Source organism: Oncorhynchus clarkii, chromosome 30 (assembly GCF_045791955.1).
Source record: "Oncorhynchus clarkii lewisi isolate Uvic-CL-2024 chromosome 30, UVic_Ocla_1.0, whole genome shotgun sequence".
NCBI lineage: Eukaryota > Metazoa > Chordata > Actinopteri > Salmoniformes > Salmonidae > Oncorhynchus > Oncorhynchus clarkii.
This window is the reverse complement of record NC_092176.1, coordinates 40,772,326-40,786,878: the sequence shown is the minus strand read 5'-3', so window position 1 is coordinate 40,786,878 and position 14,553 is coordinate 40,772,326. Positions and strand designations below refer to the sequence as shown.

Below are 14,553 nucleotides of genomic sequence, written 5' to 3'. Positions count from 1 at the left end.
TGCTGCCTGGTCAGCGACTTGCCAGTCAAAGTCCGGACTATAGTAGTTACTCGTTCAACAGTTTTATTTTTGGCGTAACGTTAGTGGTTAAATCACATATGTATTGTAAATACCACACATTGAATATAGCTAGATATAGCTACATTTGACTGAAACGTTGATGTTATTAACAAGTTATCAGATATACTAACTTGTCAATATTGCACACTGGTCTACTTTTACTGGCTTGCAGAGTCCCACAACTGGGTCGTGGGTCTTTCCAAGCTGTTTGTCTTCATTGTGTTTTGACAGATTGATAGGAAACTATCCCATTTGGTTTGGTAGAAATCAAAAGGATGAGGATTGAAGTGTAGGTAACGTTACTTTTCGCAGGTCAGTTTCTTTCATGCGATTGAATAACATTGATGGATATCAGCAACAGAGAAACTAATCTCATCATGACCAAATGTTAGATCAGATAAAAAATTGTTATCAGTGAGTCCAGATGTCAAACCCCTCTTAATGTTAGTGACTAATCGTTACTTTGGCGTTAATCCCATCCTTTGTAATTTCATATCCACGGTGGTAACGTTAATATCCAGTGGCAACCAGCTTTCATGTCCAATATTTCAGCTGTCAACTTGCATAGCTCTTCTTTTGTTTGGAAAAGCAATAGCTAAGGGAGTCAGTTAAGTCGAGACATCCTTCCTCCAACCCTGCCCATGTCAGTCAAACAGCTGATTATTACACAATGCAGAGCTGTAGTAAACTGGGACATGCCCCCCGGGCATATCCAACTCTAGCGGCCAGCTCAGCACTAAGGGTGGAGGCGGATGCACAGACGCAGGGTGACCGCTAGGTGTGCTCGTCCATATGCTAAAACATGTTACGTGAGGTTAGTAATCTAGCTTCAACCATACGGCGGCTGCGCCCAATAGCATCCTGGCGTTAACAGCCGGAGCAGTGCTAGTCCTGACATGTCTCTCTGTGCCTATTTAAATCCGGGGGAGACGGGGAAGTGGTTCCTAACGCTACCAGCCGAGCTGAAGCACTTTATGTACAGAATATGAAGGGTGTATTATAAAGGGGGTGTATCAAGAACATCTCATTAGTACTTCTATTTATTTATTTAGGTAAACTTGTTTTTGTCTTCCAAAGCTTTACCTTGACATTGTATGTAATTGTATACTTTTATAAGGCGTTGCATGTTCACTTGGAAATGTAAATGTATTTTACCTCCTACTCTTCCCTCTACTCTTCGACAGGTGGAAGACAGAATGGCAGAGAATTGTGAGAGAATGTCAGAAGGACATAGAAGTAGTTCCCAAATAAATACCTTGGACAATGAGAAACTTGTAAGTATCAACTTAAATCTCTGTCTCTCTGTCACACTGTTTAAGTCAGTCATTTGTTTACAGTTACATAGAATGTAAAATAATGTTTTTTTGTTTTATGTGCTATATTTCCACAGGTACGACCTAAAGAGAAACTGTGCGTGTTATTGCAGCAGGCAGGTGCAGACAAAGACGTTTTTACCTTGAAAGAGGTAAGAAATGACCTGACAGCTGGACCCAGCTGAACCTGGGCCGGTGCACGTTTGAAAAACTGATGAGCCTTACAAAACTTGAAAACTTGTCCTGGTCATCCTGTTGGTTTAAAGCCATGTTTTGCTTCCTCAGGTTTTCGATGGCGCTCTTCATCTGTGAGTTCTCCTTCTGGAGTTTGTCAAACTCACTTAGCCCTTCTACACAGCCTTTAATGCAGCTCCGCTACACAGCCTCTAATGCAGTCCCTCTACATAGTCTCTAATGCAGTCCCTCTACACAGCCTCTAATGCAGCCCTTCTACACAGCCTTAAATGCAGCCCTTCTACACAGCCTCTAATGCAGCCCTTCTACACATCCTCTAATGCAGTCCCTCTACACAGCCTCTAATGCAGCCCCGCTACACAGCCTCTAATGCAGTCCATCTACACAGCCTCTAATGCAGTCCCTCTACACAGCCTCTAATGCAGCCCTTCTACACAGCCTTAAATGCAGCCCTTCTACACACTCTCTAATGCAGTCCCTCTACATAGTCTCTAATGCAGCCCCGCTACACAGCCTCTAATGCAGTCCCTCTACACAGCCTCTAATGCAGCCCTTCTACATAGCCTTAAATGCAGCCCTTCTACACAGCCTCTAATGCAGTCCCTCTACATAGCCTCTAATGCAGCCCCGCTACACAGCCTCTAATGCAGCCCCGCTACACAGCCTCTAATGCAGTCCCTCTACATAGCCTCTAATGCAGTCCCTCTACACAGCCTCTAATGCATCCCCTCTACACAGCCTCTAATGCAGCCCCTCTACACAGCCTCTAATGCAGCCCCTCTACACAGCCTCTAATGCAGCCCCTCTACACATCCTCTAATGCAGCCCCTCTACACATCCTCTAATGCAACCCCTCTACACAGCCTCTAACGCAGCCCTTCTACACAGCCTCTAACTCAGCCCTTCTACACAGCCTCTAAATACAGCTTCTCTGGTTCTCTAATACAGACTCTGTTCTCTAATACAGACTCTGTTCTCTAATACAGACTCTGTTCCTCTAATATAGACTCTGTTCCTCTAATACAGACCCTGTTCTCTAATACAGACTATGTTCTCTAATACAGACTCTGTTCCTCTAATACAGCTCCCCTGTCCTCCAATACAGACTCTGTTCCTCTAATATAGACTCTGTTCCTCTAATACAGACTCTGTTCTCTAATACAGACTCTGTTCCTCTAATACAGCTCCCCTGTCCTCTAATACAGACTATGTTCCTCTAATACAGCTCCCCTGTCCTCTAATACAGACTCTGTTCTCTAATACAGACTCTGTTCCTCTAATACAGCTCCCCTGTCCTCTAATACAGACTCTGTTCCTCTAATACAGACTCTGTTCCTCTAATTCAGCTCCCCTGTCCTCTAATACAGCTCCTCTAACCTCTAATACAGACTATTGTCCTCTAATACAGCTCCTCTGACCTCTAATACAGACTCTTGTCTCGAACCTCTAATACAGACTTCAACCTCTAATACAGACTCTGACCTCTAATACAGACTCTAACCTCTAATACAGACTCTGGTCTCTAATACAGACTCTGGTCTCTAACCTCTAATACAGACTCTGGTCCTCTAATACAGCTCCTCTAACTTCTAATACAGACTCTGGCCTCTAATACAGAAGCTGGCCTCTAATACAGCTCTTCTAACCTCTAATACATCTCCGCTGGCCTCTAATACAGACTCTGGCCTCTAATACAGCTCATCTAACCTCTAATACAGACTCTGGTCCTCTAATACAGCTCCTCTAACCTATAATACAGACTCTGGCCTCTAATACAGAAGCTGGACTCTAATACAGCTCTTCTAACCTCTAATACATCTCCTCTGGCCTCTAATACAGACTCTGGCCTCTAATACAGCTCATCTAACCTCTAATACAGACTCTGGTCCTCTAATACAGACTCTGGCCTCTAATACAGACTCTGGCCTCTAATGCATCCTTCTAACCTCTAATACAGCCACTTAACCTTTCTGATCTCGCCATCCGGGATCGTGAATACAGACTCAAGCTCATTACCATAACGCAACGTTAACTATTCATGAAAATCGCAAATGAAATGAAATAAATATGCTAGCTCTCAAGCTTAGCCTTTTGTTAACAACACTGTCATCTCAGATTTTCAAAATATGCTTCTCAACCATTGCAAAACAAGCATTTGTGTAACATTATTGATGGCTAACGTAGCATTTAGCGTAGCATTTAGCGTTAGCATTCAGCTGGCAACATTTACACAAAAAAACAGAAAAGCATTCAAATAAAATAATTTACCTTTGAAGAACTTCAGATGTTTTCAATGAGGAGACTCTCAGATAGCAAATTTTCAGATAGCAAAAGTTTTTCCTGAAAGATTATTTGTTTAGGACAAATCGCTCCGTTTTCTGCGTCACGTTTAGCTACGAAAAAACCCCTGTATCCAGGATTGTGTAAATCTATCAGCAAGCTCATTAGCATAACACAACGTTAACTATTCATGAAAATGGCTAATGAAATGAAATTAATCTATTTGCTCTCAAGCGTAGCCTTTTGTTAACAACACTGTCATCTCAGATTTTCAAAATATGCTTTTGAACCATAGCTAAACAAGCATTTGTGTAAGAGTATTGATAGCCTAGCATTGCATTAAGCCTAGCATTCAGCATGCAACATTTTCCACAAAAAAACATAAAAGCATTCAAATAAAATAATTTCCCTTTGAAGAACTTCAGATGTTTTCAATGAGGAGACTCTGTTAGATAGCAAATGTTCCGTTTTTACAAAAAAAATATTATTTGTGTCGACTAATCACTCCGTTTTGTTCATCACGTTTGGGTAAGAAAAAAAAAAAGAAAAAAAAAAGAAAAGTCATTTAAAACGCGAACTTTTTTCCAAATTAACTCCATAATATCGACAGAAACATGGCAAACGATGTTTAGAATCAACCCTATCGACGATAAAATCCATCGTGGCAGTTTACTTTCAATTCTGAAGAAATGGAACGCGCATGGACTTACTGATTACGCACACAGGACACCGGGCGGGACACCAGGTAAATGTAGTCTCTTATGGTCAATCTTCCAATGATATGCCTACAAACACGTCACAATGCTGCAGGCACCTCGGGGAATATACAGAAAGCGCAGGCTCATTCCTGGCGCATTCACAGCCATATAAGGAGACATTGGAACACAGCGCCTTCAGAATCCGGGGCATTTCCTGTATGAAACATAATCTTGGTTTCGCCTGTTGCATTAGTTCTGGGGCACGCACAGATAATATCTTTGCAGTTTTGGAGACGTCAGAGTTGTGTCTTTCCAAGGCTGTCAATTCCATGCATAGTCGAGCATCTTTTCGTGACAAAATATTGCGCTTAAAACGGGCACGTCTTTTTATCCAATAATGACACAGCGCCCCTATAGGTTCAAGAGGTTAATATGCTGTCACCTGTTGCATGTGTTGGCTCAGATGTGTACTGATGATTCAAAAATGCATTACTGATGAGCAGCCTTCTGTTTGCTAAACAAATCAGAGATGTCTGATAGTGAAACTGTTTCACTATGCTAATGTTAGCCTTGTGTGTTTGTTGTTCTTTCAGAGTTCTCTTCGCTATGATCACACAAAATCTCCTAGCAGTGAAAAATCAAGGTACTTTTAGCTTTTCTTTCATCACTTCTATTGTCCTGTAGTTTCTAGTTGATATACATCTCTTTTGAAAAAAAAAAAAAAACATTTGTACGCTAGGCAGTTCAATGTTGCGTAATGTATTGGGCTGATAAGACAAATGAGGAAGTAGTCTATACTGATTTTTAAAATGTAGACGTTTCTATTTTTTTCCTTTTTAGAATCCCAATCTGTCTTCACGGAACCCAGGAGCCAGAGTGAACCGGATAGAGGGCCTAAGGTAAGAAGACCACATAGAAAGAGCATCTATTCATTGTATTTCTATGATAGACACATTAAACTAAATGAAGGAGGGGGGGGGGGGGACAAGAGCATGTGATTGGTTGAAACATTCCAGTTGGGGGGCATTGCTATAATGTTGCCGTACGAGATGGCAGCTGTTTTACAAGCTAGAGCACTCAACTTTGCTATTTTGTAATTCTTTAGTTGTAATTATACAAATTAAAATCAATTCCCATGAATTGTTTCCTCTGTAATTTATTACAACCGACAAGACCTTTTGAACATCAGTTCCGACTTCAACTCATCTGCCCTGGGCTCTTTCTGTAAATCCAACCCAATTTTACAGGCTGCCCCTTGAGAGAACATTTTGGTTTGGCCTTTGTAGCCCCTAGTGTTTAACCAGGGCTGGGATCATGTGAATGTTGCATTGACTATACAGTGTGGCTTGTACTGTCAGATACTTGTGAGATCTGTTTAGGACAGTTTGGTACTGTCTGATCTGTTTAGGACAGTTTGGTACTGTCTGATCTGTTTAGGACAGTTTGGTACTGTCTGATCTGTTTAGGACAGTTTGGTACTGTCTGATCTGTTTAGGACAGTTTGGTACTGTCTGATACTTGTGAGATCTGTTTAGGACAGTTTGGTACTGTCTGATACTTGTGAGATCTGTTTAGGACAGTTTGATGCTTGTGAGATCTGTTTAGGACAGTTTGGTACTGTCTGATACTTGTGAGATCTGTTTAGGACAGTTTGGTACTGTCTGATACTTGTGAGATCTGTTTAGGACAGTTTGCGGTGGAACACGTGAAAAGTGCGCGATGAGACAAGGACACCCCTACCGACCAAGCCCTCCCTAACCCGGGCGACGCTAGGCCAATTGTGCGTCGCCCCACGGACCTCCCGGTCACGGCCGGTTACGACAGAGCCTGGGCGCGAACCCAGGGACTCTGATGGCACAGCTGGCGCTGCAGTACAGCGCCCTGCTTTTAATCTTTTTAATGAATTTATCGTATTAACACTGTGTTCTAGCTATTTGTGTAGGTAGCTATCAAGTAAACGCAATGACGCTTACTGTAAACATTGAGGCATGCACCCACTTTAAGTTACAGTTTTAACAGTGGCCAAGTAGGCTACTGTGTCTGTTTGATCCTAATGTAGACCTACCTGAGTGGCCTACCATCAAAAACAATGGAGAAAATTAATCCCATAACATTTTAATATGGAAATAGCTGTTATATCTTTCAGCTGACAGTAGCAGCCAATGTGTAGTGTTCAACGTAGACCTACATTTCATGAGACTTTGGAATAGAAAAAAACATGCAGGGCTTGACCTTTAACCTGTTTATCCACTTGTCCTTCAGACAAATGAGGTGACTGAATATTGTGTTTAATGCAAGAAACCACTTTACAAAATAAAATGCATTATTATTCCCATACCATTACTACAGAGAATCAGATACATTATACTACCCTCTGCCTATTGGCTTCTTAGCTTATTCAAACCTGTCTCAAAATACAATACTGCCCCTTTAAGACAAATAAAAAAAAATTTAAACGTAGACTATTTAACAAAAGTAATTGCGAGCACATTAAGATGTTGTTTTGATGGTATTTCATGGGAAAATATTTAGGCCGATGTGGAGTCTGCTTAAAGACGTTTCTCACGTCTTTCAATTCTGTATTTCACCACTGCTTTCCCGTAGTTAAACCATGTAAGAGAACAGCCGAAGGCTTCTGGAAACCTTGGATTACAACCCGTCTCAAAAATAGTTGTATAGCGGTGGGCCACCGTTACTAAATGAATATAGGGGGAAACACTTCTCCATCACCCTCCAAAATCAAATTTTATTGGTCACATACACATATTTAGCAGATGTTATTGCGAGTGTAGCGAAAATGCTTTGTGATCAAACTAATTGCCTAGCTCTGGGTCACAGACATAAACATACTCGACCTCAAGTTGAACCAACTTTAGTTTTGTTGAAGAGGGATGTTTAAGGGGTTCAGCTTTTCTCTGACCTTTGATGACAGCATGTCCTGGTATGTGATTGGAGACCTGAGACGAGACTGGAGGAGCAGCGAGTCTTCAGACTCACACAGTAACGCTGTGAGTAACCTCCTGTAACTCTGTGGGGGAGCCTCCTGTAACTCTGTGGGGGAGCCTCCTGTAACTCTGTGGGGGAGCCTCCTGTAACTCTGTGGGGGAGCCTCCTGTAACTCTGTGGGGGAGCCTCCTGTGACTCTGTGGGGGAGCCTCCTGTGACTCTGTGGGGGAGCCTCCTGTGACTCTGTGGGGGAGCCTCCTGTAACTCTGTGGGGGAGCCTCCTGTAACTCTGTGGGGGAGCCTCCTGTAACTGTGGGGGAGCCTCCTGTAACTCTGTGGGGGAGCCTCCTGTAACTCTGTGGGGGAGCCTCCTGTAACTCTGTGGGGGAGCCTCCTGTAACTCTGTGGGGGAGCCTCCTGTGACTCTGTGGGGGAGCCTCCTGTAACTGTGGTGGGAGCCTCCTGTAACTCTGTGGGGGAGCCTCCTGTAACTCTGTGGGGGAGCCTCCTGTAACTCTGTGGGGGAGCCTCCTGTGACTCTGTGGGGGAGCCTCCTGTGACTCTGTGGGGGAGCCTCCTGTGACTCTGTGGGGGAGCCTCCTGTAACTGTGGGGGAGCCTCCTGTAACTCTGTGGGGGAGCCTCCTGTGACTCTGTGGGGGAGCCTCCTGTAACTCTGTGGGGGAGCCTCCTGTAACTCTGTGGGGGAGCCTCCTGTAACTCTGTGGGGGAGCCTACTGCAGTACAAGTATTTACCCTGTCAGACTGTAGTTCCACCAATCCTAAAGGAGGGTGAGATCCTAAACTAAATCCTAAACTGGGCTACAACATTATGCAGATGAAGGAATGGGAATATTAATTCCTACACATTCAGACGAAATGTTTCACGTCTAGTGTGTGACATCGGTTTGTTCAGTACTTTAGATTCTGAGTAAAAAAAATGATGATTGTAATTTGTAAATCTTATCGGCAGCTGTGTAAATCCCATGTTACTGAGCTCTCTCTCTCTCGTCTCTCTCAACAGGAAGTAGGTTCATTGGTCAGTGACGCGTGTGACGATGTTCTGAGCCAGGATCTGGGCTCAGACTCTGATAACTTCAGCGTGGAGTTTGAGGTGGAGTCCATCGACTCGGATGCCTACAGCGATCCCGAAGAGGCTTCAGTGTCTGGAGAGGACGAGGTCTCTGTGCCTGTGGTTTAATCTAGCGGTGGTGTCTGTGGTCTAATCTAGTGGTGGTGTCTGTGGTCTAATCTAGCGGTGTTGCTTGTGGTCTAATCTAGCGGTGTTGCCTGTGGTCTAATCTAGCGGTGTTGCCTGTGGTCTAATCTAGTGGTGGTGCCTGTGGTCTAATCTAGCAGTGGTGCCTGTGGTTTAATCTAGCGGTGGTGCCTGTGGTCTAATCTAGCGGTGGTGCCTGTGGTCTAATCTAGCGGTGGTGCCTGTGGTCTAATCTAGCGGTGGTGCCTGTGGTCTAATCTAGCGGTGGTGTCTGTGGTCTAATCTAGCGGTGTTGCCTGTGGTCTAATCTAGCGGTGTGGTCTAATCTAGCGGTGTTGCCTGTGGTCTAATCTAGCGGTGTGGTCTAATCTAGCGGTGTTGCCTGTGGTCTAATCTAATGGTGTGGTCTAATCTAGCGGTGTTGCTTGTAGTCTAATCTAGTGGTGGTGCCTGTGGTCTAATCTAGCGGTGGTGCTGTGGTCTAATCTAGTGGTGCTGTGGTCTAATCTAGTGGTGCTGTGGTCTAATCTAGTGGTGCTGTGGTCTAATCTAGTGGTGTTGTTTAATCTAACGGTGTTGCATGTGGTCTAATCTAGCGGTGTGGTCTAATCTAGTGGTGCTGTGGTCTAATCTAGTGGTGCTGTGGTCTAATCTAGTGGTGTTGTTGTCTAATCTAGCGGTGTTGCCTGTGGTCTAATCTAGCGGTGTGGTCTAATCTAGTGGTGGTGTCTGTGGTCTAATCTAGTGGTTGTGCCTGTTGTCTAATCTAGTGGTGTTGTGGTCTAATCTAGTGGTGTTGTGGTCTAATCTAGTGGTGCTGTGGTCTAATCTAGTAGTGTGGTCTAATCTAGTGGTGCTGTGGTCTAATCTAGTGGTGCTGTGGTCTAATCTAGTGGTGCCTGTGGTCTAATCTAGTGGTGCCTGTGGTCTAATCTAGTGGTGCCTGTGGTCTAATCTAGCGGTGGTGCCTGTGGTCTAATCTAGCGGTGGTGCCTGTGATCTAATCTAGTGGTGGTGCCTGTGGTCTAATCTAGCGGTGGTGCCTGTGGTCTAATCTAGCGGTGGTGTCTGTGGTCTAATCTAGCGGTGGTGCCTGTTGTCTAATCTAGTGATGTTGTGGTCTAATCTAGTGGTGTTGTGGTCTAATCTAGTGGTGTGGTCTAATCTAGTGCTGGTGTGGTCTATTCTAGTGGTTGTGCCTGTTGTCTAATCTAGTGGTGTTGTGGTCTAATCTAGTGGTGTTGTGGTCTAATCTAGTGGTGTTGTGGTCTAATCTAGTGGTGTTGTGGTCTAATCTAGTGGTGTTGTGGTGTTGTGGTCTAATCTAGTGGTGCTGTGGTCTAATCTAGTGCTGCTGTGGTCTAATATAGTGGTGCTGTGGTCTAATCTAGTGCTTGTGTGGTCTAATGTGGTGCTGTGGTCTAATCTAGTGGTGCTGTGGTCTAATCTAGTGGTGCTGTGGTCTAATCTAGTGGTGCTGTGGTCTAATCTAGTGGTGCTGTGGTCTAATCTAGTGCTGGTGTGGTCTAATCTAGTGCTGCTGTGGTCTAATCTAGTGGTGTTGTTGTTTAATCTAGCGGCGTTGCCTGTGGTCTAATCTAGCGGTGGTGCCTGTGGTCTAATCTAGTGGTTGTGCCTGTTGTCTAATCTAGTGGTGTTGTGGTCTAATCTAGTGCTGCTGTGGTCTAATCTAGTGGTGTTGTTGTTTAATCTAGCGGCGTTGCCTGTGGTCTAATCTAGCGGCGGTGCCTGTGGTCTAATCTAGCGGTGGTGCCTGTTGTCTAATCTAGTGATGTTGTGGTCTAATCTAGTGGTGTGGTCTAATCTAGTGCTGGTGTGGTCTATTCTAGTGGTTGTGCCTGTTGTCTAATCTAGTGGTGTTGTGGTCTAATCTAGTGGTGTTGTGGTCTAATCTAGTGGTGCTGTGGTCTAATCTAGAGGTGCTGTGGTCTAATCTAGTGCTGCTGTGGTCTAATCTAGTGGTGCTGTGGTCTAATCTAGTGCTTGTGTGGTCTAATGTGGTGCTGTGGTCTAATCTAGTGGTGCTGTGGTCTAATCTAGTGGTGCTGTGGTCTAATCTAGTGGTGCTGTGGTCTAATCTAGTGGTGCTGTGGTCTAATCTAGTGGTGCTGTGGTCTAATCTAGTGGTGCTGCTGTGGTCTAATGTAGTGGTGCTGCTGTGGTCTAATCTAGTGCTGGTGTGGTCTAATGTAGTGCTGCTGTGGTCTAATCTAGTGGTGTGGTCTAATCTAGTGCTGGTGTGGTCTATTCTAGTGGTTGTGCCTGTTGTCTAATCTAGTGGTGTTGTGGTCTAATCTAGTGGTGTTGTGGTCTAATCTAGTGGTGTTGTGGTCTAATCTAGTGGTGTTGTGGTGTTGTGGTCTAATCTAGTGGTGCTGTGGTCTAATCTAGTGCTGCTGTGGTCTAATATAGTGGTGCTGTGGTCTAATCTAGTGCTTGTGTGGTCTAATGGGGTGCTGTGGTCTAATCTAGTGGTGCTGTGGTCTAATCTAGTGGTGCTGTGGTCTAATCTAGTGGTGCTGTGGTCTAATCTAGTGGTGCTGTGGTCTAATCTAGTGCTGGTGTGGTCTAATCTAGTGCTGCTGTGGTCTAATCTAGTGGTGTTGTTGTTTAATCTAGCGGCGTTGCCTGTGGTCTAATCTAGCGGTGGTGCCTGTGGTCTAATCTAGTGGTTGTGCCTGTTGTCTAATCTAGTGGTGTTGTGGTCTAATCTAGTGCTGCTGTGGTCTAATCTAGTGGTGGTGTTGTTTAATCTAGCGGCGTTGCCTGTGGTCTAATCTAGCGGCGGTGCCTGTGGTCTAATCTAGCGGTGGTGCCTGTTGTCTAATCTAGTGATGTTGTGGTCTAATCTAGTGGTGTGGTCTAATCTAGTGCTGGTGTGGTCTATTCTAGTGGTTGTGCCTGTTGTCTAATCTAGTGGTGTTGTGGTCTAATCTAGTGGTGTTGTGGTCTAATCTAGTGGTGCTGTGGTCTAATCTAGAGGTGCTGTGGTCTAATCTAGTGCTGCTGTGGTCTAATCTAGTGGTGCTGTGGTCTAATCTAGTGCTTGTGTGGTCTAATGTGGTGCTGTGGTCTAATCTAGTGGTGCTGTGGTCTAATCTAGTGGTGCTGTGGTCTAATCTAGTGGTGCTGTGGTCTAATCTAGTGGTGCTGTGGTCTAATCTAGTGGTGCTGCTGTGGTCTAATGTAGTGGTGCTGCTGTGGTCTAATCTAGTGCTGGTGTGGTCTAATGTAGTGCTGCTGTGGTCTAATCTAGTGGTGCTGTGGTCTAATCTAGCGGCGTTGCCTGTGGTCTAATCTAGCGGCGTTGCCTGTGGTCTAATCTAGCGGTGGTGCCTGTGGTCTAATCTAGTGGTTGTGCCTGTTGTCTAATCTAGTGGTGTTGTGGTCTAATCTAGTGGTGTTGTGGTCTAATCTAGTGGTGTTGTTGTTTAATCTAGCGGCGTTGCCTGTGGTCTAATCTAGTGGTGTTGTGGTCTAATCTAGTGGTGCTGTGGTCTAATCTAGTGCTGGTGTGGTCTAATCTAGTGCTGCTGTGGTCTAATCTAGTGGTGTTGTTGTTTAATCTAGCGGCTTTGCCTGTGGTCTAATCTAGCGGCGGTGCCTGTGGTCTAATCTAGCGGTTGTGCCTGTTGTCTAATCTAGTGGTGTTGTGGTCTAATCTAGTGGTGCTGTGGTCTAATCTAGTGGTGCTGTGGTCTAATCTAGTGGTGTTGTTGTTTAATCTAGCGGTGTTGCCTGTGGTCTAATCTAGTGGTGTTGTTTCAGGACTACTGGAAGTGCTCAAAGTGTGACGAGTTGAACCCTCCCCTCCTCCGAAACTGCATTCGCTGCTGGACGCTAAGAATGGACTGGTTTCCCGATTCTGACAGCAACTCTGCTGCCCCCAACCTCAAACCCTTACCCCCAAAGCCTACCCCAGCCACGACAGCGCCCGACGAGACCGAAGGTCTAGATGTCCCAGACGGGAAGAGAGCCAGGTCGCCCCTTCCCCTCCTCAAAGACTCCCAGGAATTGATGTCCGTCTCAGGCCCCGATTCCCAAGACTCGGCCTGCTCCTCCCAGCCCTCCACCTCTTCTTCGAACTCCAACGGTGTAGGCTCAGGCTCGTCCTCTAGCGCCCCCTTCAGTCAACAAGTGATGGCACCAGACTTGGAGCGTTTCAGCAGCCTGGAGGCTCACCTCTCCGCCAGCTGCCTGGAGCCCTGCGTCATCTGTCAGACCAGGCCCAAGAACGGCTGTATCGTACACGGACGCACAGGGCACCTCATGGCCTGTTACACCTGCGCCAGGAAACTGAAGAAGAGGAACAAGCTGTGTCCTGTCTGCAGGGAGCCGATCCAGTCTGTCGTCTTAATTTATCTCAGCTGAGGACGGCTATCGGCTAGACTGTAAACAACAGCCTTAAATGTTTCAAACTTCAGTTAGTTGTCTTGCCTGGGTTGAGACTTGAGAAAGGAACAGTGTTTTAGTGTCATCTTGTGACCCAAATGGCTCCCCATGGGCCCTGGTTTATAGCTGTGCACTAGAAACAGGAATAGGGTACCCTAGTGACTGGGGACGCGAGGCAATTTGTCACCAGGGGCAATGGATATGGTTAGGGCTAGACGAGAGAACAGGTTGAGACATGTTTCCTGAAGATTTAAATGAAAAGTCGTCCCCCTGGCAACCACTACCCACTCGCCTTGGTTTTCACCTCGTCTTCCCTCTATTCTACACATATGATAGTGATGGTGTTTTATATATAATGACATGGGGTTTAAACTACGTGAACGTCAAATGTCTCAATAAAGTTCGCCGGTAGAAAGAGACGTTTGTTGTTGACTCCGTCGACAAGAGAGCGAGTGGGTAGTGGTTGCCAGGGGGACGACTTTTCATTTAAATCTTCAGGAAACATGTCTCAACCTGTTCTCTCGTCTAGCCCTAACCATATCCATTGCCCCTGGTGACAAATTGCCTCGCGTCCCCAGTCACTAGGGTACCCTATTCCTGTTTCTAGTGCACAGCTATAAACCAGGGCCCATGGGGAGCCATTTGGGTCACAAGATGACACTAAAACACTGCTCCTTTCTCAAGTCTCAACCCAGGCAAGACAACTAACTGAAGTTTGAAACATTTAAGGCTGTTGTTTATGCCATTGGAGTGCTGAAGAGACATTTTGAACGATATTAAACCCAGGTTTTGATTTATATGGGCTAACATGTATTTGGTTTGCTGTGATTCTAGTTCTTTTAACCCTGTTTTGGTAGTTAAACGTTCCGCCACCTAACAAGCAGTGCTGAAGAGACATTTTGAACGATATTAAACCCAGGTTTTGATTTATATGGGCTAACATGTATTTGGTTTGCTGTGATTCTAGTTATTTTAACCCTGTTTTGGTAGTTAAACGTTCCGCCACCTAACAAGCAGTGCTGAAGAGACATTTTGAACGATATTAAACCCAAGTTTTGATTTATATGGGCTAACATTTATTTGGTTTGCTGTGATTCTAGTTCTTTTAACCCTGACTTGGTAGTTAAACGTTCCGCCACCTAACAAGCAGTGCTGAAGAGACATTTTGAACAATATTAAACCCAGGTTTTGATTTATATGGGCTAACATGTATTTGGTTTGCTGTGATTCTAGTTCTTTTAACCCTGTTTTGGTAGTTAAACGTTCAGCCACCTAACAAGCAGTGCCGAAAAGACATTTTGAACGATATTAAACCCAGGTTTTGATTTATATGGGCTAACATGTATTTGGTTTGCTGTGATTCTAGTTCTTTTAACCCTGTTTTGGTAGTTAAACGTTCCGCCACCTAACAAGCCTCCAATCTAGTACTA

General features: G+C 44.9%; 1 protein-coding gene across 1 annotated transcript; it reads left to right on the top strand.

Moving 5' to 3' along the window:
• Positions 1-1,256: 1,256 nt before the first annotated feature.
• Positions 1,257-13,102, top strand: LOC139389555 (E3 ubiquitin-protein ligase Mdm2-like). The gene is made up of 8 exons (XM_071136371.1): positions 1,257-1,334; positions 1,451-1,525; positions 1,659-1,681; positions 5,140-5,189; positions 5,387-5,445; positions 7,447-7,554; positions 8,516-8,683; positions 12,500-13,102. The coding sequence occupies exons 1-8, from the start codon at positions 1,257-1,259 to the stop codon at positions 13,100-13,102; spliced, it is 1,164 nt and encodes a 387-aa protein (XP_070992472.1).
• The last annotated feature ends 1,451 nt before the right edge of the window (positions 13,103-14,553 follow it).

Bases quoted from the DNA above. Each gene is read 5' to 3' on its own strand.
- LOC139389555 (XM_071136371.1), top strand. From the start codon at position 1,257: ATGGCAGAGAATTGTGAGAGAATGTCAGAAGGACATAGAAGTAGTTCC. The intron at 1,335-1,450 runs GTAAGTATCAAC...ATATTTCCACAG, and splicing joins CCTTGGACAATGAGAAACTT to GTACGACCTAAAGAGAAACT. The intron at 5,446-7,446 runs GTAAGAAGACCA...GGGATGTTTAAG, and splicing joins AACCGGATAGAGGGCCTAAG to GGGTTCAGCTTTTCTCTGAC.